This window comes from Dunckerocampus dactyliophorus, chromosome 15 (assembly GCF_027744805.1).
Source record: "Dunckerocampus dactyliophorus isolate RoL2022-P2 chromosome 15, RoL_Ddac_1.1, whole genome shotgun sequence".
NCBI classification, from domain to species: domain Eukaryota; kingdom Metazoa; phylum Chordata; class Actinopteri; order Syngnathiformes; family Syngnathidae; genus Dunckerocampus; species Dunckerocampus dactyliophorus.
Genome location: NC_072833.1, coordinates 6,364,463 through 6,387,549, shown reverse-complemented (window position 1 = coordinate 6,387,549; position 23,087 = coordinate 6,364,463). Strand labels below are relative to the sequence as shown.

Genomic DNA, 23,087 nt, shown 5'->3' with positions numbered 1-23,087 from the left:
AATAAATCAGTCAGTTAAGGTGATTGTTTTTTTATTTAGGCCCAAATGTGTGCAAATCGGATTCACACAAACTCAAGTCTTTGTGTGGAATGAATTCAAGATATCCTAGGGGAGGGTTTTTTTTGTTGCAAAAAGCGTTACAGTGACCTCTAGTGGCCACTTGTACTCAGTGAATTCAAAGTGAGGCAATTTGCATGAGGTTTGAATTGGCCAACTATCAGGTGCAAAAGGCATCACTGCTCAGTGCAGACATCCCTTGGTTGGTGTTCAGGTAGAGCTCAGTCACACAACCATGACAAATCTGGCAGATTGCTTGGACACTAATCTAGACTAGCAAACACAGGAGACCAGACGAGGGGTTGAACTGGATTGACTCACCCTTCAGGCAAGCGTTTTCTCCTCCCCCCCTCAGTGAGCTGGAAGTCCCACAGGCTGCCAGTTTGGTCCACCACATCTCACAAAATGGGGCAAGGGAAAATGAAGTCTGGCGTCCTTGAAATGACAAAAAAAGAAAAAATTAAGAAGGACCCACATGAAACTATGTCTAGGCCATTCACACAGCGCTTGGGCCCACTTCACACCTAAAGGGCACAGCATGATTCCACGCACATGCACAGGCACGCACATATACGAGTTTAGACAAACATATGAGTGACAAAGTTAGTTGGCAAATGCTCCTGGGGCTTATTAATGAGTCATGTGTAGCCTCTGCTCTTACCGCTGGACAATGTCCAGCAGTTGTTATGCTAATCACATCGGCTTAATTAATACCATGCATATTATTAGCAAAAAAGAAAATTGAAATGCCAAATGTGCAAATGTCAAAAGCAATCGACACCAACATATGTCATTAAGAAATCCATAAAATCACAAGACTTCCACGGCTAATTTTGCCTAGCTTGAAGCCAACGGACTGTGCAAGAAGTACAGTGGTTAGCGTCATGAATCTGTTACAGAAGGTCTGACTCTAACCGAAACGTATTCTAACCAAATCAATTTTTGTCATAAGAAATTATGTAAGACCTAATAATCCGTTCCAGAAAGGCAAAATTGTCAGCACAAAACACGTTTTTATGGTTTCACCATTATAGTTTTACATGAAGAAAAACATTCAAAATGCATATACGTATGATGAATGAAAGGGATAAACAAGCATTTAGGTTACTTTTACCTTCATTGATGATGCGTCGTTAGCAGATACACGATGTGGCAGTGAGATCAACACGGACACCACTTTTGTGTTTTGCTATGTGTTATTTCTTGGTACTTGAAACCTTCTTTGGCTCCATTTGGGGTAATTTTGCAGCCATGAGCAAAAGAAAAGCAGGGACTTGAAGTGAGAAACACTATTGAATTCAAAACACAACTCACGGCAAAACACAAAGGTGGTGACCGTGTTGATTTGGCTGCCACATTGTGTCTTTGGCAACAATCACGTCTTCAGTGAAGGTACAAGTAACCTTAAATGTTCATTTACCCCTTTCATTCATCATCTATATGAACTTAGAATTGTTTTATGCATGTAAAACTATAAAAAGTTAAACTTTTTTATTTACTTGTAGCGTAATTGTGTTAGTTAGCAAAGAAATACAGAGCCATATTGTACACTAACCAGAAAATGTACGCAAACCGAGGCAAAACTTTGGTGCACATTTTCGACGTTAATCAAAAACATACCAACCGGGACGTGTGCTAACCGACATGAATCCAAAACGGCGCACAAAATCAGCATTTATGATTCTGAACCTGGTCTTACCTTTGCCGTTTGCTGTTCATACCTTTGCATCACATGTATAAAGAGCCAGTTTTTAAGTTAGTCCATTGCATGAGTTTACACTGAATGATGATTTTGATACGAATCGACCAAGCTTTCCCAATGACAGACCCATGAAGTGAAACATGCCTCTTATGTAACCTCCTGTGACTTCTTTGGGTGAACTTCTGCCAATTTGGAATCTATTTAATTAATTACTTAACATTAATTACTAAAAAACTAAAATAACTACGTTAAATTTTATGTAAATGCATATCAATTTTGGAAACATTGACCATTATTTTATTTAAAAAATAATAATATAACGTTAGACATCCCACAGTTTTTGCATGTTTATGTTGTTTTGTTTCATTCTGTTATGGCGAGCGGCGACCCGTCCCACTTTGTTTGATGGTCCTTGAATGCATCACAGTTGTGAGCGTGTGCTAACCTTCTCCCACACTGCAGGGATAACACTACTATACTGTATTTGTCCCGTTTTTCTTTCACCTCATATTTGGTCCCAAATGCTGATGCTGTGATTGAATGCATAAAAGATCAGTTTTGATGACGTTTTTGAGCGCTAAAGTGCTTATTGTGCTTGGTGCACAACCTCCAGTTAATTCATGCTAGCACACTGCCTGTTAACACACACATTAAACAGCAACATTATAATCTTTTTACATACACATTAAACAGCAACATTATAATCTTCTTTCTAAAAAAACAAACTCCAAGCTCGTACTGGTGGATGATGTTTTTAAACTTAAATAATACATAATAAATAAATGAGATCTCTATAAAAAAAAATAGCCGTGCTTTGCTAGCTACTCGTTCCGATGGGTGGCTAACAAAGCACATTCTTAGTCAAACTTTATTTCAGCATTACCTAAAGTTATTCCTTTTAACGGCAACAAATGTTGTTTTCTTACCGTTTCATGATTATTTTCGGACTATCTGCAGATGGTAGGCAGACAACAGACGTCATGTGCCCTCGTTTTGACAGGAGCCAGTCACCATTAGACTGACTTCACTGCCATCTTGTGACCATGAGGTGGTGTTACTTCTTCTTCTTCTTCTTCTTCGTCTTCCTTTCAGTGATGGTTGGCCATAAACGATCATGTGGCATTGCGGCGGTACTACAGCCTTCAACAAGTCAATGACCTCCTGTGAGGTGCATTTTGCGCATTATCGCTACATTAATAAATTAAAATCTGCATCAATATTATTGTATATTTTTAACATTTTATTTCCTTGTTACAGTATGCATTTATTCCCCCCAAATGACACACACACGTAAGTAATGTTTAAAAGATGGTCTTTGCCAACTTTAAACACCTTTTTAATTAATCCTCAACTGGCACTCATAATTACTTGATTTGCATGCCCAGCCCCCCCACAGCGGCCCCACACAGATCTCCCCTGCTGGGGAAGTTAATTGTCAGCTTAGACGGCTGATTTGGGCATGCAAATCAATCCGCCTCTGGAGAATTAGTGCGGTGAATTCTAATGATCTCGAGTTTTTTTTTTCCACCATTAGTGTTGTCTGTTAGCACTAATGAATTATATCACTTTACCTAATAATTACAGGTCTACAGTCGTTAAAACTCACTGTGTGTATATTTAAATAAACACATTAAAATGTGGGGGCTGGGATGATTTTTTTTAAAGAAAAGGTCTTAGATTTGAGCCTTGTGGGACACCACATGCTGCAGGCATACAAGAAAGCAACCATCATTGAAATTTAAATGGCCTTATACAATGGTGTGAAAAAGTGTTTGCTCCCTTCCTGATTTCTTATACTTTTGCATGTTTGTCACATGTTACTTAAATGTTTCACATCATCAAACAAACATAGTCTATGACAACACAACTGCATACAAAATGCAGTTTTTAAGTGAAACTTTTTATTATTAAGGGTGAAAAAAAAATCCAAACCTACGTGGCCTTGAGTGAAAAAGTGATTGCCTGACGTCTAACAGCCTCTAACAGCAAAACAGCCCCAGACCATCACACTACCACCACCATATTTCACTGTTGGTATGATGTTCTTTTTCTGAAATGTGGCATTACTTTTACGCCAGATGTAATGGGACACACACCTTCCAAAAGATCGTGAAAATGTTTTTCGGCAAAATTGAGACGAGCCTTGACGTTCTTTTTGTTCAGCAGGGGTTTTGGTCTTGGAACTCTGCCATGCAGGCCGTTTTTGCCCAGTGTCTTTCTTATGGTGGAGTCATGAACACTGACCTTAACTGAGGCAAGTGAGTTGAGTGCAGTTCTTTGGCTGTTGTTGTGGGGTCTTTTGTGACCTCTTGGATGAGTCGTCGCTGCGCTCTTGGGGTCATTTTGGTTCCTGGGAAGGTTTACCACCGTTCCATTTTTTTTTTGCCATTTGTGGATAATGGCTCTCATTGTGGTTCGCTGGAGTCCCAAAGCCTTAGAAATGGCTTTATAACCTTTTCCAGATTGATAGATCTCAATTAATCTCAGTTAAGATATGTTTCAACAGTGGGGGGCAATCACTTTTCCACACAGGACCATGTAGGTTTGGATTTTTATTCTCCCTTAATAATAAAAAGTGTCATTGTGTGTTGTGGTTGACTAATATTTAAATGAGTTTGATGATCTGAAACATTTAAGTGTGACAAACATGCAAAAAAAAAAAAATCACAAATCAGGAAGGGGGCACATACTTTTTCACACCACTGTATATTCATCCTTGTCACATCCCTAGCTAAATAATTGAACACGCTTCACTTGATTACCCCACTGAGACCAGACACCTGTATCCTCACACAGTTAAATGTGGTAGTAGTTTAATTAATGTGATGAATTCATTAGTGCTCTTGGGCCTGTACTGTGTTAGTGATGCAGTGCATCCTAATTAGATCACAATGGGTGTTGTCTACTGAATAACCCCGCAATCCCCATAAATGCCATAAAAATACGTACCCCGATACTGGGGACAACGAGGCTCTGGCTATATTGCGATAGTATATAAATTACAAGCGGTAATAAATAAAGCCAAAACAGTGCAAAAAGTGTAAATTTAAGTCTAAATTTCGTTATTACTTGCACGGTGGCAAGAAATATATACGTACAATGCCACATACAGTACACCAATCCATAAAAATCTCCTAATTACCGGGCCAGCAACATCTGTGTAGACCTTGACATGCAAAATCTAATTTGGATTGTTTTGTTTTGAGATCTATCCAGGGCTGAAGAAGTTAACTAGGAGGAATAGTGGGCGTCTCCTCAGCACCACGTCAATAGCAGGACTCCAAGAGACAGAATCACTTGTACGCATCATCATCATCATCAGTAAGAGGAACAGCATTCTTGTCAAGTTTTAAAAAGAAGACCAGAAGTAGTGGCGCAAAAGTGCCATCCAGAGGGCCACATAGGTACTACAGCTATAAGACCGATCCAAGTATTTCTGTTTAAATGGGCATTGTTTGAATACAGTAAATACAATTAAATAACACGCTAATCCAATTTATTAGCTCGCATGTGATTCCATAGTAATTCTGTTGTTTTGCATGATTTGTTTAGTCGACTTGTGTCAGGCAAATCCAAATATTCTTTTCCTTTTGTTTCTTCCTTATGTTCTTTTTATTTTCTTGAGAAGCTTGTTGTCATTTTCTCTCTTATGAGCTTTCAAAACCTAATCATTTTGCATTTTAGATAAGGGGGCCTATTTCGACAGCGCGTGACAGTGTGATTATGATGCAGGGTGTGTTGTCATTGAGATAGTGGTAAGCAGAAGAAGAAGATCATGGGGGATTACGGAGCTAATTCCTTCATAACTTCTCCCAGCTCATTAGTCTCTGTGAAAGGATACAAGATTCTTTAAACGCTAGCGTCCATTAAAGATGTCAGCAATGACATGTTGCAAAGGTGAACAAAGTTGGCGGCCATGTTGAGCAACAACTTTTCGTGTTCATTTGCAAACTTCTTTAAAAGGGTTAGTGGCGTTTAATGTGTCCTCGAATTGACTTTGAAGAAGTCATACTGTTTAGAGGGATTTAATTCACCATTTTAATTTAATCAGCCGTATTTACAGGAAATAGGGTTGACAAAAAGGACACAACATTAAAAAAAAACTGTCTGGTATTTGACTTTCAAAACAATCACTACTTATGATCCATTTGTACAGAATTAAAGTCCAAAATGTGTTCCAAGGACAAATCACATCCTGACAGTCCCTTCTTGAAAGGAGATCATTTTGAGGAGGACTTGTGTCTGACACTAAAGGTTTGCATAGTATCGACTTCTGTTCTCATAATCTCTGTTGGCAAACTTAGCGTCTTTCTTGGTGTGTGGGATCCGTCCGAAGGGGGCGTGGTCGTTGAAACACGTGTCGAAGACCTCGTCGACTATTTTCTCCGCCTCCTCTTGGCTGATTTTCCTCACGGCCAGGATGGAGCGAAGGGCGCGGCTTCGGACGCACTCCTGACCGACGAGCAGACAGAAAGGGTTTTAAGGGGAGCGGGCCAAAGGAAAGCGCTGCAAAAAGGTACCTGATGATGCTGCTTCATGCCAAAGTGGAATCTTGACATTTCATTGGAGAAGGAGCAATCTCCACTGAGGTTAGCTGCCCGGATCTAAGACAAGGACAACATATCAATTATGATACCGACCCAAAAATAAAGACGGTATTTTCTTCCTGGACGAAAGTCAGGTTGTCTTATAGTTAGGTAGTTAGGGTATAGACATTTACACAGGTGGCACCAAATGACGAGGCAGAGCTTTTCTTCCCATCATTCACACACATGTAAAAAAATTCAAGGTTAGGAATACAGTCGTCCCTCGCAATATTGCAGTTAATTAATTGCAAATTAATTAATTAATAATAAATGATCGCTGTGGTAGACTACAGTTTATTGGTCAAAACATATTGATATGCAATAGGCGGCAGTAATGACACAAAACATCGATACATTACCTTGCATTACCTTAACACTGCCTGAAGTCATGAAGTCAGCCATGGCATGTCCGGCATGATACAATGGAAAAAATTCTCCTCCTATTCCATGTAGAAGTGGTAAGTTTTTGGTTTCTTAAGTTTAGGAGAAATAAATTGAAGGTTAACTGGTTAGCTTGCTAGATCGCGGCCGTCTCGAGTCCCTGCAGCATAAGAGTTGCGCAAAATGACATAAACCATGACTAATAGGAGTGTAAAGCTGACTGTAGGGGTGCTATTTCATCTCTACAGGGCTCTAATAACGTTACAAATCGTTTTTAGAAAGTCCTAAACAGGTTTTCTACGCTCTAACAGTGAAAATATTCCATTTATTAGCATTGAATCCTATATCACGGAAATTCATTTATCACGGTCGGGTATGGAACCAAATTAACCGCTATAAACGAGGGACGACTGCATTTGCAAACAACAGAGGAAGAGTCACGAAGCTCATTTTAAGATAACGTTGATCACTGACAACTGTAGAACAGCTGAGAAATATACTTTTTTTAACTGTAATCTCCCAAAAGACACATTTTGTCTTAAAAGGGGGGTTGTCTTATATTCAAGGTTGCCTTATATTCGGGTCAATACAGTGGAGCCTTGGTTAGCATCATTAAGCCATTCCAGAGGGTCTGACTCTAACCGAAACGGATGCTAACGGAATCATTTTTTTCCCATAAGAAATAATGTAAATCCAATTAATCCAACACACAAAACACGTTTTCATGGTTATGCAATTGTAGTTTTACATGCAGAAAACTATTCAAAATGCATATACTGTAAATACACAGAAATGAGGAATGAAATGGATAAATCAACATTTAAGGTTATTTTTACCTTAACTGAAGACGTGACTCTCGATGTGATTGTTCCTAAAGACCGAGAACACGGACACGTCCTTCCTGTTTCCATGAGTTATTTCTTGAATTCAGGTGTTTCTCACGTCAGTGACCCAAAATGGAGCCAAAGAAAGTGCCAGCATTTGATAAAGAAGGTGAGAAACACTATTGACTTTAAGAAACTCACGACAAAAACAGGGAAGTGGTGTCCACATCGTGTCTTTGTCAACAATCGCGCCTTCAATGAAAGTAAAAGTAACCTTAATTGTTCATTTATCCCTTTCATTCGTCATTTATATGCATTTAAAATTGTGTTATGCGAGTAAAACTATAATTGTAAAATTATATAAACGTGTTTTGTGTTAACATTTTTGAGAGTCAACCGCTGATGACATCACAGACGGGCGATGCAGCAACCGAGGCAAAATTGTGGTGAAAATTTTCAATGTAACCGAAAAGCATGCTAACTAGGGCGGGCGCTAACCGAGGTTCAACTGTACAACAAATGGAAGTGGGCTGCACACAGTCATATTAGAAATCACACCTCAGAACACGCTAGATGTCTGAAATTGTTGAACCAGTCCACGTGAGCCCGGCAGTGGTCAAAAGCGTGGATGAGCTCGTGCGTGACCACTCGGTTCATGTGGGACTGCTTGTGGATGTTGTTCTGACACAAAACAATCTGGGGAAAAAAAAAACAAAAAACAAAAGACAATCAACTCTTAGCAATATGACGAGCTGACGTCATTAGGTTTTCTCCTTACTTGGGACGTCGCTGCATCAAATCCTCCACTGACTGTCCCATCGCAATCTTCACAGGAAAAATGGCGGTCTGGACGCACTTTACTGTGTCAGATAGAGAAGGCAGGGGAGAGAATATATCAGTTTAGATTTTGGAATAAGAGAACACAATGAAGTGCATGTCTTAGAGATATCGCATGTGATCATTATACGGAGAATATAGTAACAACCTGACTGGATGCTCAGTATATGATATGTGGTGATGCCATACATTAGGGGTGTCCAAACTATTTCCTCTAAAGAGCCGCAGACAGAAAAATTTTAACGAAATTTTCTTCATTTTTTTTGGCACAAAAAAAAGCAATACCCAAAGTAGTAGTAGTAGTTGTAGTTTTTGGAAGAGACGGATGCTATTCGGCTCTTTTGAAAGTTAACAAGCAGAATTTTTCTCCCTGATAGCCACAATCTAACTGCTACTGGCACAGACAAATAGGAGCTTAAATATACTGAAAACAGGAAAAACTCATTTGGTTCCAGACCCAACCGCGCCAAATGAATTTCCGCTGAGTAGAATTCAATATTAATAAATGGAATATTTTCGTAGTTAGATCATAGAAGACCTGTTTATGTCTTTCTACATACGATTGTTAACATTATCAGAGCCCTCAAGACATGAAATAACATCCCTATAGTCACCTTTACACGACATGTGGACAGGAAGTGACGTCGGGGATTGGAGTTGAGTAGAACAGCCACAAGAGTAGACCGTGTTGTTATTATGGTAAACAACAGGGGTGGAGCTCGCCCTGTTTTACATAGCGACATCTAAAACGCAAATGTTTCTTAATCTTCAGTAAACCTGGATAAAAGAGGTGTGTTTATATCTTATTTTTAGTCTATTGCTTCTCTTTTTCTTGGTAAAATGAAGTGGATTAGCTTAAAATTCTTCGGGTAAATGTAAGGAATTGATAAGCCAACTGTATTGCTATGTTATCAGTTGCTATTTCATATACTCACCAGAAGAGTGTGCTACTCACACGCAACCACACAGAGTCACGTTAACGGAATGAACACAGCATAATCAGTTATTTGCTGTTCAATTGTGCTAATTTTTAAAAAGTTCTCAGTTGCCAACGTATGATGGGAGAACTTTGAGAGGCGCTGGCTGAGATAAAAAATATTAAAATTATTTTATTTTTGAAATTATGACAAATTTTAAATTAAAAAACAATAATCGAGTTTATTTGTGCTTCTAAAGGTAATTCAGATGTTTTTACTCACTTTTTTTGTCTCTCCTATGGGGTTGTTTTTTTCCCTAGCGCATTTTACAATCATATGCAAATCATATGCAAATTAGACGATGACGCCATCTTGCTAACTTCTAGGACAGCCAATAGCTACCTTTCTTACTGAAAAGTTAGCAAAGGTGCCTGTCTGCAATGTCCCCCGGGCCGCACTTTGGACACCCTTGCCATACGTCATCGCTTTTCTATCCAGAATCTCACATGCCAAATTTTCAGAAATAAAACCTAAAGCAATTGCTTTTAACGTCATGTAGTAAAAAAAACCACAAATCTACTGATACATACCAGCCAGAATTCTTCATGGCACTGAGGAGGAGTTTGGCATATGGACCTGAGTGAAGCACATCACCTATTAGAGTGTGAGTATCTAGCTATCCTCAGCTAGCTAGCTATCTAACGACAGGACACAACATTTTAATTACATTTCTTTGTGTTAAGTGTCAATGGTTCTTTACGGATGTAACTAACACTCACGTTATACGGCACTTGAAGTAATTAAGAGTGACAATGTTACTTACTAGTTTCCACCGCTAATTTTAACATGAGCTGACACTTATGGTACCAAGAGTAAAGACGTGGGACGGATCTCTTATTTAAAGTCCCAGGGTTCCTCTCCGGAAATAAGTCATATCCATAATCTTCCTCTTGTTTCGTCTGGCCCATTGTTGAAATGTTGTTGAACGTGTGGAAATATTTGCGTGAATGTTATTCCCCGGCTAGCTAGCGTTGGCTAGCAGGAGAGGTCATCGCTGTTTCGTACGTCACGTGATAGCGGCGGGTTCAAAGGTAAAAAAAAAAAAGCTGAATAGTGAATAATAAAAATAGTAACAGTTTTTAATGTCTAATTTTCATCAACATTGATATAATTATTTCCATAAATAAAAAAAATACTTCAACGTATATGTGTTTTATACAGGTGAGAATTTTTTCCACCTCTTTCCGCCAAGTACCTGAAGACATTTATCTGTTTTATAAACAGATAGTTCGTTATTAAGTAGGAATTCAAAAGTCTCTGGGCCAACATTATTGTTCACTCGCTTAACTCTAGCTGTGCTTCAAGTCGCGCACTTCCGTACTTATACTTTTTATTTTGAGTGCATAAGTGCGTTCCACTTGGAAGTACGACAAAGTACTCGTATATTGCACTCAACAGGCCCCAAATTGTGAATGTACAGCTACGGACCCTAACCACCCTCAATAGTCGCATGTTTGCTTTTTACGTACTGTTCTGGAAGACATTATTATTGATTTTTTTTAACCCTCAGTCCACATCTCGGCTACGTAGCGGAAGAGGACTAATTCGATTGGTTGCGATTCACAATTAAAGAAGCGCATTTCAGGTGGATTTGGGGCAGCTCTACACTGTCAGAACTCAGTAACTATGTACGCACAGAACATAGAAAGAAAGATGACCATGAAGTATTTCAAATAAACTGGACTATGGTGTGTAATGTAATGACCACAAGCAACAGAAGGGGCGGTCTTGCACCATGAGGGATGCCAACTGCTGTTAACGCGCAAGAAGAAGTCCTTTCCTGCTCATGTTCAGGAGCGCAAAGCCTGCTGGGACACTGCTGTCATGGCTCCGAAACAACAACAACACTAGCACATGAAATAGCTACTGTCTGTTGCACTTCTATGTAAATTAATAACAGCCATTGCGCTACATCATCAGCTGGACAAAGAGGTAAGAGGTACTGATAAAGTTAGTTAATTCTGTTCGTCTGCTATTTCGCCTATTTAGTGTTAGCTCTTTGGCTAGACGCACGTGAAGCGCGATTCACTGGAAAAACCTTCCAAACAAAATGTCAGTTACATCTCCTACCCCAAAATCGCAGGGAAAAATCATGTCCGGAGGAAACAAAGCAATTGATTTGCAAATCCAGATGCGTCAGAATGCAGAAGACCTGCAAAGCTTCATGAAGGAGCTGGAGACGTGGGAGACGGACATGAAGGTCAAAGATGAGCAGTTGAGCAGATGGGCACTAGGGGTCGACCAGGTTCGTTCTTCTTGTAGAGCTGCACATTTAGGCGATCATCATTTGAATAGCAGAAGCATTTTGTCTTGTTTTGTAGTCAAACCTCCCCCCTGTGCGTAACAAGGACTACAAAGCAAAAATGAGGGTGAAGAAGAAGATGAAGATGGCAAATGGGGACTCCAAGGCAGAAGAGACGACAACCAAGGCGGAATCAAGGATAAAATCGCACGATTATCAATCATGGGACAAGTTTGATGTGGTAGCTAATCGACTAATTAGTAGAGCATTTGTGCGTAGAAGTAGTGAAGTAATAATTGCTGCCTGCGTGACAGGACAAGGCTCTAGCAGAGGTGGACAAGGAGGAAAGTCCCACAGAGGCAAACGAATCAGACGCAGAAGAAGTTGCAGTTGATCAGGAGAGAGCTTTAGCAGAGAAGGAAAAGGTAATCGTCCATTACGATGTCATATAATACAACTAGAACATTAATTAACACAAGGACTTTATTGCTAGGGTAACGCCTTTTTCCAAGAGGGGAAATACGACGACGCCATTGAATGTTACACCAGAGGAATGAGTGCCGATCCTTACAATCCAGTTCTTCCTACAAACCGAGCCACCAGCTTCTTCAGACTCAAAAAGTGAGCAATAAAAGGCCCATATTAGAGTATTTTTCCAAGTATTTTAAATGTCTTAGCGTACAGTAGTGTATTGGAAATGTCTTGTCTTGAACCTAGCCTTGATGCTGGAATTTAGACAGTTTAAAAGTGCTTTTAGTAAGTCCAACTGTTTGCAGCTTTAATGCTAATGAGCTGTGTTTGTCCCTATAAAAACATAACACTAGGGAGTGGGACAGGCCAACACTAGCATAGCTATGTGAGTGCCAACATTACAGTCACATTTTAACAGCAACATCATGCCAGGTTGGTTTAAACGTAACTGATGAGTGACAGATAGTTGGTAGAGCTTCAGGTTTTATTTTAAGATGTGTAGCGAAGCCTGTTTTTCCCACAAACCTGCCCTCTGTGGATTTTTCTTACATTTGCTGCTCATAAACATGCTCCAGGAGCATATACTACTGTTGGAACATCATTAAAAATTCAATTTTGCATCATAACATTTCCATGCTTGCTAACGTGTTTTTTTTTTTTTTTCTGGATTTCATCAGGTATGCTGTGGCTGAGTCGGACTGCAACTTGGCCATCGTTTTGGACGGCAACTACTTTAAAGCGTACGCACGGAGAGGAGCAGCCCGCTTTGCGTTGAAGAACTATGACGCAGCATTAGAAGGTGTGAAGGACCGCTGCAAACTGCAGCCACAATAACAACCCTAATGTTGGAGGATTGGATAGCACTGGATCTTAATGTGTTTCTGTGCAGATTATGAGATGGTCCTCAAGCTTGATCCTGGCAACTTGGAAGCACAAAACGAAGTGAAGAAAATCAGACAGGTGAGACAAATAGTTTTTATGATACATTTTTTCATTAAATGAAAGAATATCTCACCAGTTTTGTCTTTCAGAGTCTTGGATGTCAAGAGCCAGTAGCAGCAAATCTTCCAGAAGATCCCACGTTGGACCAGGAGCAGCAACAACTGATGGAGGAACAGCAGCGACGACAGGAAGCAGTTGTACAAAAAGACAGAGTAAGATTTCCACTGAATCCCTCCAGGCACCTTGACACGGTGGCCTACATGATATAGTACGGCGTCTTTCTAGGGTAATGCTTATTTCAAAGAGGGAAAGTATGACGCGGCTGTTGAGTGCTACAGCAGAGGCATGGAGGCGGACAGCATGAACGTGCTGCTGCCTGCCAACAGAGCCATGGCCTTCCTCAAGCTGGGCAAGTAAGAGCAATTGCACTCAAAGTATTTATTTATGATGTCAAATCACATTAACACATACATATTGTATGGCAGGTTTAAGGAGGCTGAAGAAGACTGCACCAAAGCCATCTCTTTAGACAGCACTTACTCCAAGGCGTTGGCTCGCCGAGCCACGGCACGAGTGGCATTAGGGAAGCTGGAGGAGGCAAGGAAAGGTGTGCTCAACACTGCCCCCTAAAGTCAACAAATTACTGCAGTATGTAGAAGGTGAATTAGAGAAACAGTAACGAATGATGCACGACAATGCAGATTTTCAGGAGGTGTTGAAGCTGGAGCCAGGAAACAAGCAGGCCATGAATGAGCTCCAGAAACTCCAAATTGTGAGTTTAAAATTCCACTTTTGCATTTGTGTACTTTTAAGACCAACACATGCTTTTGAATGTGTTGTTCCGTTTAATATATGTGTCTAGTTTTCAGTGTGGGAGGGCTTCAGGAAGGCGTAGCAGCTTGAAAAAAATTACGAATTTTTTTTTTTAGGCTAACTTCAGTTCTGCATGGATTTTTAAGCAAATGTTTTGTATTCTTTGCTTAAATGAAGCATTTCCAAGCATAAAAATACCTGAATGAACTCATATACAAATATAAGACATTAAGAAGATGCATTCAAATTGTGATATGCAGTATTCTACATGTCACTAAGTGTCAGTAGGTTAAACGGACGCGACTCACAACAGGCACAATAATAATAACATCCATCCATCCGTTTTCTATGCCACTTATCCTCATTAGGGTCGCACGGATATGCTGGAGCCTATCCCAGCTGACTTTGGGCAAGGGGCGGGGTACACCCTGGACTGGTCGCCAGTCAATCGCAGGGCACATATAGACAAACAACCATTCACACTCACATTCATACCTATGGACAATTTAGAGTCGCCAATTAACCTAACATGCATGTTTTTGGATTGTGGGAGGAAACTGGAGAAACCGCACGCACGCACGGGGTGAAATAATAATAACATAATAATTATAAGAATAATAATCGTAATAATAACACAAGCTACTGTTACTGTTACACGAGCTAATCCTGCTAAAACTCAACTCTGAACTCCCGACGTCACTTCGTGTCCACGCGTCGGGAACACATATTGCAACACATACGAACGCAGGTCGTATTTGTCTTAAATGGCCTTTTTTTCCTCAGATTATATCTACTACATTAGGTAACGGAGTACAAAGGCGATTAAATGGGTGTTATTTAATCTCCAGAGGGCTCTAATAATGTTAAAAACCGCATTTAGAAAGTTGTAAACAGGTTTTCTTTGCTCTAACTATGAAAATATTCCGTTTGTAAAGTTGGAATCCTACTTTGCGGGAATTCACTTATCATGGTCAGGTCTGGAGCTAATTAACCGCGATAAACAATTAATGTACATAACTTTAGTAATGATTTGGGATGCTTGAGAAAGTGGAAAGGGAAACATAGCTACCTTTGACGAACAAGTATTTTGCAAAACAGAGCAGCAAAAGAATCAATGTTGTAATAGCGGTAAGGGGCACAATGCGGAGTTCATTGTAAACAGGGCCGTCTCACACCAACAGTTGACTAGCGACATTTTAAAGTGCATGCAGAGGTAGATAAAGCTGCTGGATGCTGCATGATACTTCAAACACAGCTACTGTCATCCTGGGGAGGTAACAAAAAAAATACAAGAGGTTGCCCACAGGCACAGCTGTTAATACCAATGTTTTTGTTTTTTTTTACTCTAATTAGAGATGGAGGTGGTTTTTTGCTATTGTAGACTAAAGGAGATTCGGCAGCTAACTGAATAGAGGAGTTAATTGGAGCATTCACAGTAGTGTCCATTCAATGTTGAGACAGCAATACAAAATGAGCATGAGGCATCGTTACACACTTCTCCATGATTACTCATGCACTAATATAATTGTTGTTGTGGTGTGTTGTCAGGATAGTGTTCCCAGCGGGTTCCTTCAAAGAGCAGGCCACAGGGGAACAGTGCAACCAATCGACAAAGCAGCCCATCTGCGCTCCACTGTGAGTCACCCATCTTTTATAGTATCTCTTCATGTCTTTGGCATTTTTACACGTCAGTTCCAATTGTGCTCAGAAACCCTTGAGGAGGATCGACATAGAGGAGGTCAGTGGTAAGGTGGCGGAAGCCGAAGTGCAGTCAAGCGGGCCTCAGGAAGTGGCGAGGGACCCCGAAGGCGGCTCCTCGTCGCCCAGTGCAAAGCTGATCAAAATCCAGGAGATATCAGACACCCCCAACCCGTTAGTTGAACTATCTTTGTGTTGCTGCAAAGCCCAGTCACTTTATTTGTTTATTTAATTATGCTCTCCGTTTTATCATTAGGGTTCCGTCAAGCACACAAATCAAGGGGGAAACTGTTCATCCTCCTGAGTTGTTACACAAACTGTCCGTCCTGCCTCCTCCACCCAGTAGAAGTTTCCAGCTAGAAGCCGACCTCCGCATGATTGGAAACCACCCGGAATTGATTTACAGATACTTAAAGGTGGAGCTTATTACTTCACTATAATGTCATTCCAACTGCAAGCTCCTAAGCTATTCTTGACTGTCTTGCATGTAGCAAATCAAGCCAGAGGCGTATGCACACATTTTCCAGAGCTCCCTTGAGCCAAACATCCTCAGTCAGATCCTACAGACGCTGCGTGACTTCTACATCCAGTGAGTTTCTGCACAGTTTACAAGCGATCACATGACAGTAACATCTTCCATCTTGCACAGGAAAGAAGCTGCAGGGGTCACAATGGACATTCTTAAGAATCTATCGAGCGTGAGGCGCTTTGACACGGCTGTCATGTTCATGTCTTCCTCAGAGAAGAAAGGTGGGATACATTCAATTCTTATTTTACAGTAATCATGCAAAATGCAAATAATGGACGTATCTTTCATACTCTAAACCAGGGATATCCAAAGTGCGGCCCACGGCACATGTAAATGTATAATTTACATTTTTTATGAGAAACAAACAAAAAGTCTGAATTTTGGGGAAAATTAGGTTGAGGAAAAAGTTCTAACAGTAAGAGAATAAAGTCAAAATATTGTGGGAAAATATTTATTTCTTATATTTATTCATACTATGAGAAGAAAATTTACAAGAAAATTTGTATATTTTTTTAAAAAGCCACAGCAGAAATGGAAAAATCAGCAGAAAATTTTGAAGAATAAAGTCAAAATATTAAGAGGAAAAAAGGAGTATTTTCACAAGAAAAGTTTTACGAGAAGAAACTCGCAATATCGAGGAAAAATGTCATTTTAGTAGATAGGGTTTAGAATAAAAAAAAAAGGATGTAATATAAGAAACAAACAAAACAAAAAATGTTGGGGAAAAAGTTATAATATTTTGAGAAGAAAATTTACAAGAAGAAAGTTGAAATAGTTGGAAAATTTAAACAAAACAAAAAAACAGAAGAAATGTAAAATACAGCTGCAGAATAAAGTCAAAACGTTAAGAGAAAAAAGATGGAATGGAATGACAAAAAGTCACAATTTTACGAGAATAAACTCGTAATATTATGGGGAAAAAAAGTAATGTGATTTTAGTGGCATTTCACCTATATCACAAAGCTGAAATGCATTTTTTTTCTTGAAATAACGTTTAAGCATGTCTACAAGGGTTGGTTTCCAAAATATCGAAATGGCCCTTTCCTTTGATATTTCAGTATATGGCCCTCGTTGGAAAATGTTTGGACAATAGTATGCCTCTCACAGTTATTAAACACATTTAAAATTCAGTTTTGCACATTAAACAATTACAGGCATGCAGTATATGGTATTGTACTTACAAAAGTGCAATTATACATCACAGTTTGTCAACTTTTTGCTGGAAAATGTTGAGTGAATTGACTTGTGAGACAGCGCCCTCTGCTGGATTCATAGCTGCAGCACTCTGGGTGGCAGATCAAACCACTTTCTATTTAAGTTACCATAAAGAAACTTAATTCATTACAAATTAAAGCAGAGAAAAGAAATACACGACTATATGGGGGACTGAATGCCAAACTGGAATAGGTGGGGATCTACTGTATTTGTTCTTTGCCATTAGTGTTACTAATGCATTGATTCCCCCCACTCCCACCCCCACCCCCACAGTGCTTAAAGAAGTATTCGACTTTCTTCACCAAACGAACCTGGATGGATCATCCGTTGCAGCCCTGCGGAAGAAGTACGGCGTGTGACCTGTGTATTATTCATATTAGGGTGCGTTCAATGTTGCCATGGCAAAGCCATTCTCACCCAAGGGAGTTACTGAACAGCCCCAGTTGCTGCGTTGAATCCGTCATTAAATAAAAATGTATTCTGTAATGCCTTGCTCACTCTTTTTGCATCAGTACACCATTTTTCTTGCATATGTCACAATACATCTAATCATGAGGTACACCATTCACTCAAATGATGTCACTCTGTCCAATTATTATACAAATCACATTTATTCAAAAATAAGCATTCTACGCGTAAAAAAAAAAAAAACATCCGTTTTTAGCAAGTGCAAGTCTGTGTGTTTTTAAAGCGACGTCTCTCTGGAGTCCTTAGGCGGCCTGAAGGTCAATATCTCAGTGACCGTGTGCCCTGCGTAAATACAAACACGTTTTGGATTTGTACATAAGCTTTTACTCGTGTTTCTTACTTTTCCATTGGTCCAGCGTCAGGTCTGTGTTGTCCATGGTTTGGTCGTACGGCTGCGCCTCGGTCTCCTCCTCTGTGTCCCGGAAGTCGGAGAAGAAAGGGAGGTCGAGGGCCTCCGAGGCGCTCGCCCTCTCTTCGGGGTCCAGGAGAAGCATCTTTTCCAGCACGCACACCGCTGCAAAGCAAAGAGACAACAGTGGGTAATGCTGCAGTGACAATGGAGGAACGTCGATATTTACATACCATTTGTGCTAGCTTTGGAGAAAATGGAGTGCAAATCTTTTTTGGGCACTTTTGGTAAACCTCTGAGGTAGTTTTTGGCCTGTTAGGAGAGACATTGGATAGGTATTGGCATTTTTCTCATTGCGATATGATTATTAATGGCCATATAGTGTACTGTACATATGTATTTTCTATTCATGTAACGCACATCTTGGCTGTGTAGCTTCACCACAAAGTCAGCAGCAGGCGTTCCTGTGATTTTCATGATTTCTCGTAGCTGGTCCAGGTCTGGCAGCGGCTAGACGTCAAGGCTAATAATCTAAAATACGCACACAGAGAAAAGTGTAACATAACAAGCTGCTGCCTGCTAAAAAGGAAGATGACTCATTTAAGTTTCTTGTTGAAGGATACGATCGTTGCCCTTGAACAGCGGCTTCTCCAGCAGCATCTCTGCCATGATACAGCCAGCGGACCAGATATCCACTAGCAAAAGAAACACACAATATTGTCACAAAATAAGCATATAGTTCATTCAAACACATACGAGTGAAGAAAGGGCTTCCAACCTGTTTGCGTGTAGTGCATCCAGTTGAGAATGACCTCTGGGGCTCGGTACCAGCGGGTCACAACGTAGCCCGTCATCTCTGCATCAGCTTGCCTTGCCAGACCAAAGTCTAGAATCTGAAGTAGTCACAGTAATCAGTCCTTGTTTGGGAAATTCAAGGTTAAGATGGTGTTTGTGTAAAGCAGGGGTGCTGTACCTTTAACTCACAGTCTGGGTTGATGGCTAGATTTCCTGGTTTCAGATCCTGTCATGATACGTACAAGATGTGAGCATGTCACACATGGTAAAAAAACAAGAACATTTCTCTGCATTCATTTCTTCACATCCAATACAAGCATAAAAATATTGTTCAAATAATAAAACCTCTTTGGTTGATACAGTCCAAACTGCATGAGCATTGTTATCCTTGGAAGCCAATAAACACTATACTGTACATCATAAATATCCAGTAATAATCATACTTAAATGTTATACTTGTTTGCATCTCAAAGTAACATTATTAAAAGCAGCATATAGCATAGCAAGGTATTGCATAGTATAGCATAGGACTGTATAGTGTATTGTAGTACTAGCATAGTGTGGAACTGCATAGTATAGTGTGGTGTAGTGTGGTAGAGGATGGCATAGTAAGGTATTCCATTGTATAGTAAGGGCATATTATAGTACTGTTATATAATAGTATAGTGTAGAACAGTATGGCATAGCAAACTATTGCATACCATAGAAGTGTCATATTTTGGTATAGAGTAGCATAGCATAATTCTGGGATAGCAAAGTATTGCATAGTATAGTATGGCATACCATAGTACAGTGTTCCCTCGCTACATCACGGTTCACCTTTTGCGGATTCAGATTTTTTAAAGTGCAATTTTGCATGTTTGTTTTTTTTCTAACAGCGTATAAACACGCATTGTGTTGTGCGTCCTTGTGGTGGTGCTCTGTTGTATGTGTCTGTTATTGTATTTACTACTGCCACCAGTAGAGGGTGTTGCATACTCATGTTGAAGACACGTGCAGCGCCACCTTCTCTCAGTTATGTGTTAATGTGCCTGTACAAGCATATTAGGAACCCACAGTAGACAATAGCCGGCTAAATATAGAGCCACAACAATCCTCACCGGCTAAGGGAGAACCCACCCATTGTGTTCTGCATCCTGATTGACTGTAGACCACTGTCAATCAATCTACTTGCTGTTTCCTGTGGTTGCTAGCAAACGAGCTAACTGTGTGAGCTGCTTGCTAACCGCCCATAGAAGAAGAAGAAGAACTTAACCGGCTAGATGAATCTTCGGTTCAAGGAGTAGGACGAGGAGGAGGAAAATACGACGGCAGGAGCGATATGTTTTAAGAAGAATACAAAAACGCGGCAGCCGAACGGCGCCAGGACGAGGCACAGTCAGAGGAATGAACACGCGTGAGTCACTTCATAATTTCTTGTGTCCAACCTAGTAGATTGATCATTAAAATTCAAACGAAATTTGAACTTGGAGTGTGTTTAAACAAGAGAGAAATGTGAGAAAAAGTTCATGCCTGTTTGACAAAAGTGTATAACGTGTCCGGTGAGGGGTTTTACAGCCTTAAAACATATATAATCATTGTAAACATTGCGGATTTCACTTATTACGGGCTATTTTGGGAGCCTATACCCCGCCATAAACGAGAGAACACTGTACTGTTATAGGTTTGGGTAGTTTAGATTGGTAGCATAGCATATTGTAAGAAATGATTGCATAGTATAGTACTGTTTTAGTCTGCTATAGGATAGCATCGCAAAGTATTGTATGGCATACCGTCAAACACACACTAAGTGCGAATCCCATGTGGTTGGAATGAATGGATTTCAGGGGAAAAAAAAGAGCTATAGCCCCACCCCACACACAAAGTGCCTAATGTGCAAGGTTAAAGGTCACGCACCCTGTGGATGATCCCTGCTGAGTGGATATACTGAGGAGACATGAGAAAAACACATGAAAAACATTCAGTGGCACTTTAAAAAAATGTCATGACGGAAGCGCAGGTGTTCACCTTGAGTTCTTTCATCATCCCGTAGACTAGGAACCCTGGGTCGGACACAGCGGTGCGGCTAATTTATGGCTAAATTCTAATCCCGTGCCATCTCTTTTACTTCAGAATGACTACTAATCGTTTAAATACTGTGCCGCTCGCGAGCCAGTGAGGAAATGGTAGCTCTTTTTTTGGCAGGAGCCAATCACAAGCTATCAGTGCACTCACGACGACCTTGTTAACCCATTGGAAATCGCAGGTCATTATTTATAACAGTGTAACAATAGTTAACAACAGTCTGACTCATCACACAGCAACTTAACACTCAAAAGGTATACCTGGGAAATATACAAACATGTACCAATACGAAATAAAAATTGGGAAAAAACGACTATTTTAACGTTTTCCCATAGGGCATTGCATTTGAGTAATACATCCAAACATTCAGTGGCACTTAAAAAAAAATGTCATGACGGAAGCTCAGGTGTTCACCTTGAGTCCTTTCATCATCTGGTAGACTAGGAACTGAACTCTGTCCTCTGAGAGCCTCTCCAGCTTCATGAGCTTGCCCAGGTCCGTACCCATGAAAGGCATGACCAGGTAGCTGTGGGCCAGAGGAGGGCACAGTGGGTACAAAGATTCCTTGTATTATTTCAAGGTAACACCACGCGGGAGCTTACAAGTCCCTGAGGCGGTCCAGTGAAATTTCGGCGGTGAAAACATCCAGAAGTCCTATGACCTGTTCAGACAAAACATCCAAAAAGTGATTTTACGCATGAATGTGATTTAATGTGCGGTTCGCTCACATTTTCATGCTTCATGTGTTTGAGGAGTCGCAACTCTCTGTAGGCTCTTTTGGCGAAAAGTTTGGACTGGAAGGGTCGGTGAAGCTTTTTGATGGCCACCTGTGTCCCTGCCCGACGGTCCCACGCTGAACTGAAATGGACAAAATTCAAGAAAACTGTACAAAAACCAAGGAAAACGAGAGGAAATGCCATTATGAATGGAGCTGTGGTTAATGATATTAATTAAACCTTTACCCACCCTGCTGATGAGTGAGAATGTCAGCTGTGGAAACCAAAAAAAAAGGGCCGGTTGTGTTCACTCAAAGAGTGGATTGAAATTCTTTGACTTTTAACAACAATGAGGTTGGGGGTGCTTTTCTTTGTTTGCCCTCAATGACGCCTCACAGTGCAAAGAGGGGGAACCAGCTGGGCTTGGCAGAATATCTCGAAATGGCTCAAATGTGACGAATAGTAAATAAATTAGGTGCAACACTGGGGGAAAAAAGTCATATTATGAAGTCACGTATGTTTATTTTCTACTTACAAACTGTTAAATCATGTTTTCACTTAGATTGTCAGTGAAAATTAATCAATTACATACTGAATCGATGGATAAAATCAGACAGGAGTGTCCAAAGTGCCATTTGCACATTGTAAAACTAAAATTATGCAAAAAAAAACAGTCAAAATGAGAAAAAATAGAGCAAAAAGGCACAATGTGAGGAGAAAAAGCTGAAATGTTGATATTGATAACCAGCAATAACGTTGCCTTTTTACAAAACAAAATAAAAAAGATTTCAATCATTTCATTCAATTACGATTGCAATGAGCTTGTGTAACAAACAGCAAACATAAGCTTGAACTCACCAAACAGTCCCATAAGCTCCAGTCCCAACCTGCCTCAGGTCTCGGTAGCGTTCCGGAACTTCCCACACGGTTCTGTTTACCTCCTGCCGATAGAATCCCGTCCTGGACCGCAGAGCCATTCCCTAAAGGTTTGAGGTCAGGATAGCCTGGTGCAGTCCGTTCGTGGCGCTCATGAGAAAAAGATCCACACTTTTAACTTCAAGACACCCCGAGAAGCACCGTCCGTCCTGCAAAAGGAAGTTTCAGGAGCCAAATCCCTCTGGTGGGCTCAGTAGAGCCCTTGTGTGTCTTGTAGCGGTACACCCCCAACACACACACACACACACTGGTCTATTGTGGTTCTTGGTCGCCCTGGGCAGTCTATGGGTGTGTCTGTAATGTGGGAGAAGCATCTGCCCACGCAGGTCATTGCCCCACTATGCTCCCCTCATGTAACACGTCACTTTTTCCTCATCTAAGCACAGCCAACAGCTTCATTACTTCTTCTAATAGTAATCTCCAGCATAGCAGAGTGAAGTGCAGTGCAGCATCTTATAGAATAAGTACAGTACAGTGTAGTATCA

At 40.4% G+C, this 23,087-nt stretch overlaps 3 protein-coding genes and 1 long non-coding RNA gene across 9 annotated transcripts in view; 1 reads left to right on the top strand and 3 right to left on the bottom strand.

Annotated features, from left to right (window-relative positions):
* LOC129194708 (uncharacterized) overlaps positions 1–3,324 on the bottom strand; it is a 40,653-nt gene extending 37,329 nt beyond the window's left edge. The window contains exons 1-2 of the long non-coding RNA XR_008573796.1: positions 2,686–3,324; positions 379–492 (exon numbers count right to left, since the gene is read on the bottom strand). This is a non-coding gene — a long non-coding RNA (uncharacterized LOC129194708). The remainder of the gene's footprint in view (positions 1–378; positions 493–2,685) is intronic.
* Positions 3,325–3,351: 27 nt separating this feature from the next.
* Positions 3,352–11,598, bottom strand: atp23 (ATP23 metallopeptidase and ATP synthase assembly factor homolog). Of its 4 annotated transcripts, none has more exons than XM_054800007.1 (6): positions 10,128–10,380; positions 9,895–9,958; positions 8,329–8,410; positions 8,109–8,246; positions 6,280–6,363; positions 3,387–6,211 (listed from the first exon to the last, which is right to left on the bottom strand). In XM_054800007.1, the coding sequence occupies exons 1-6, from the start codon at positions 10,270–10,272 to the stop codon at positions 6,008–6,010; spliced, it is 717 nt and encodes a 238-aa protein (XP_054655982.1). In that variant the 5' UTR covers positions 10,273–10,380; the 3' UTR covers positions 3,387–6,007. The 4 variants fall into 4 exon arrangements, with proteins under 4 accessions (XP_054655985.1, XP_054655984.1, XP_054655982.1 ...); XM_054800008.1 differs by having other exon boundaries at positions 3,389–6,211; positions 9,895–9,940; XM_054800010.1 differs by lacking the exons at positions 9,895–9,958; positions 10,128–10,380 and adding an exon at positions 11,435–11,598 and having other exon boundaries at positions 3,352–6,211.
* rpap3 (RNA polymerase II associated protein 3) lies at positions 9,785–17,760 on the top strand. Of its 3 annotated transcripts, none has more exons than XM_054800002.1 (17): positions 9,785–9,968; positions 11,448–11,609; positions 11,686–11,847; positions 11,921–12,031; positions 12,100–12,227; positions 12,755–12,876; positions 12,967–13,037; positions 13,109–13,231; positions 13,305–13,432; positions 13,505–13,626; positions 13,721–13,791; positions 15,381–15,467; positions 15,541–15,704; positions 15,787–15,946; positions 16,022–16,119; positions 16,180–16,280; positions 17,548–17,760. In XM_054800002.1, exons 2-17 carry the CDS (start codon positions 11,457–11,459, stop codon positions 17,631–17,633), a joined length of 1,887 nt encoding a protein of 628 aa, XP_054655977.1. In that variant the 5' UTR covers positions 9,785–9,968; positions 11,448–11,456; the 3' UTR covers positions 17,634–17,760. The 3 variants fall into 3 exon arrangements, with proteins under 3 accessions (XP_054655977.1, XP_054655978.1, XP_054655976.1); XM_054800003.1 differs by lacking the exon at positions 9,785–9,968 and adding an exon at positions 11,004–11,303; XM_054800001.1 differs by lacking the exon at positions 9,785–9,968 and adding an exon at positions 11,009–11,296.
* Positions 17,553–22,854, bottom strand: mapk12b (mitogen-activated protein kinase 12b). The gene is made up of 12 exons (XM_054800006.1): positions 22,525–22,854; positions 21,679–21,808; positions 21,553–21,611; positions 21,365–21,476; positions 20,783–20,812; positions 19,065–19,112; positions 18,870–18,984; positions 18,715–18,786; positions 18,512–18,591; positions 18,325–18,403; positions 18,083–18,256; positions 17,553–18,024 (listed from the first exon to the last, which is right to left on the bottom strand). The coding sequence occupies exons 1-12, from the start codon at positions 22,641–22,643 to the stop codon at positions 17,960–17,962; spliced, it is 1,083 nt and encodes a 360-aa protein (XP_054655981.1). The 5' UTR covers positions 22,644–22,854; the 3' UTR covers positions 17,553–17,959.
* Positions 22,855–23,087: the final 233 nt, after the last annotated feature.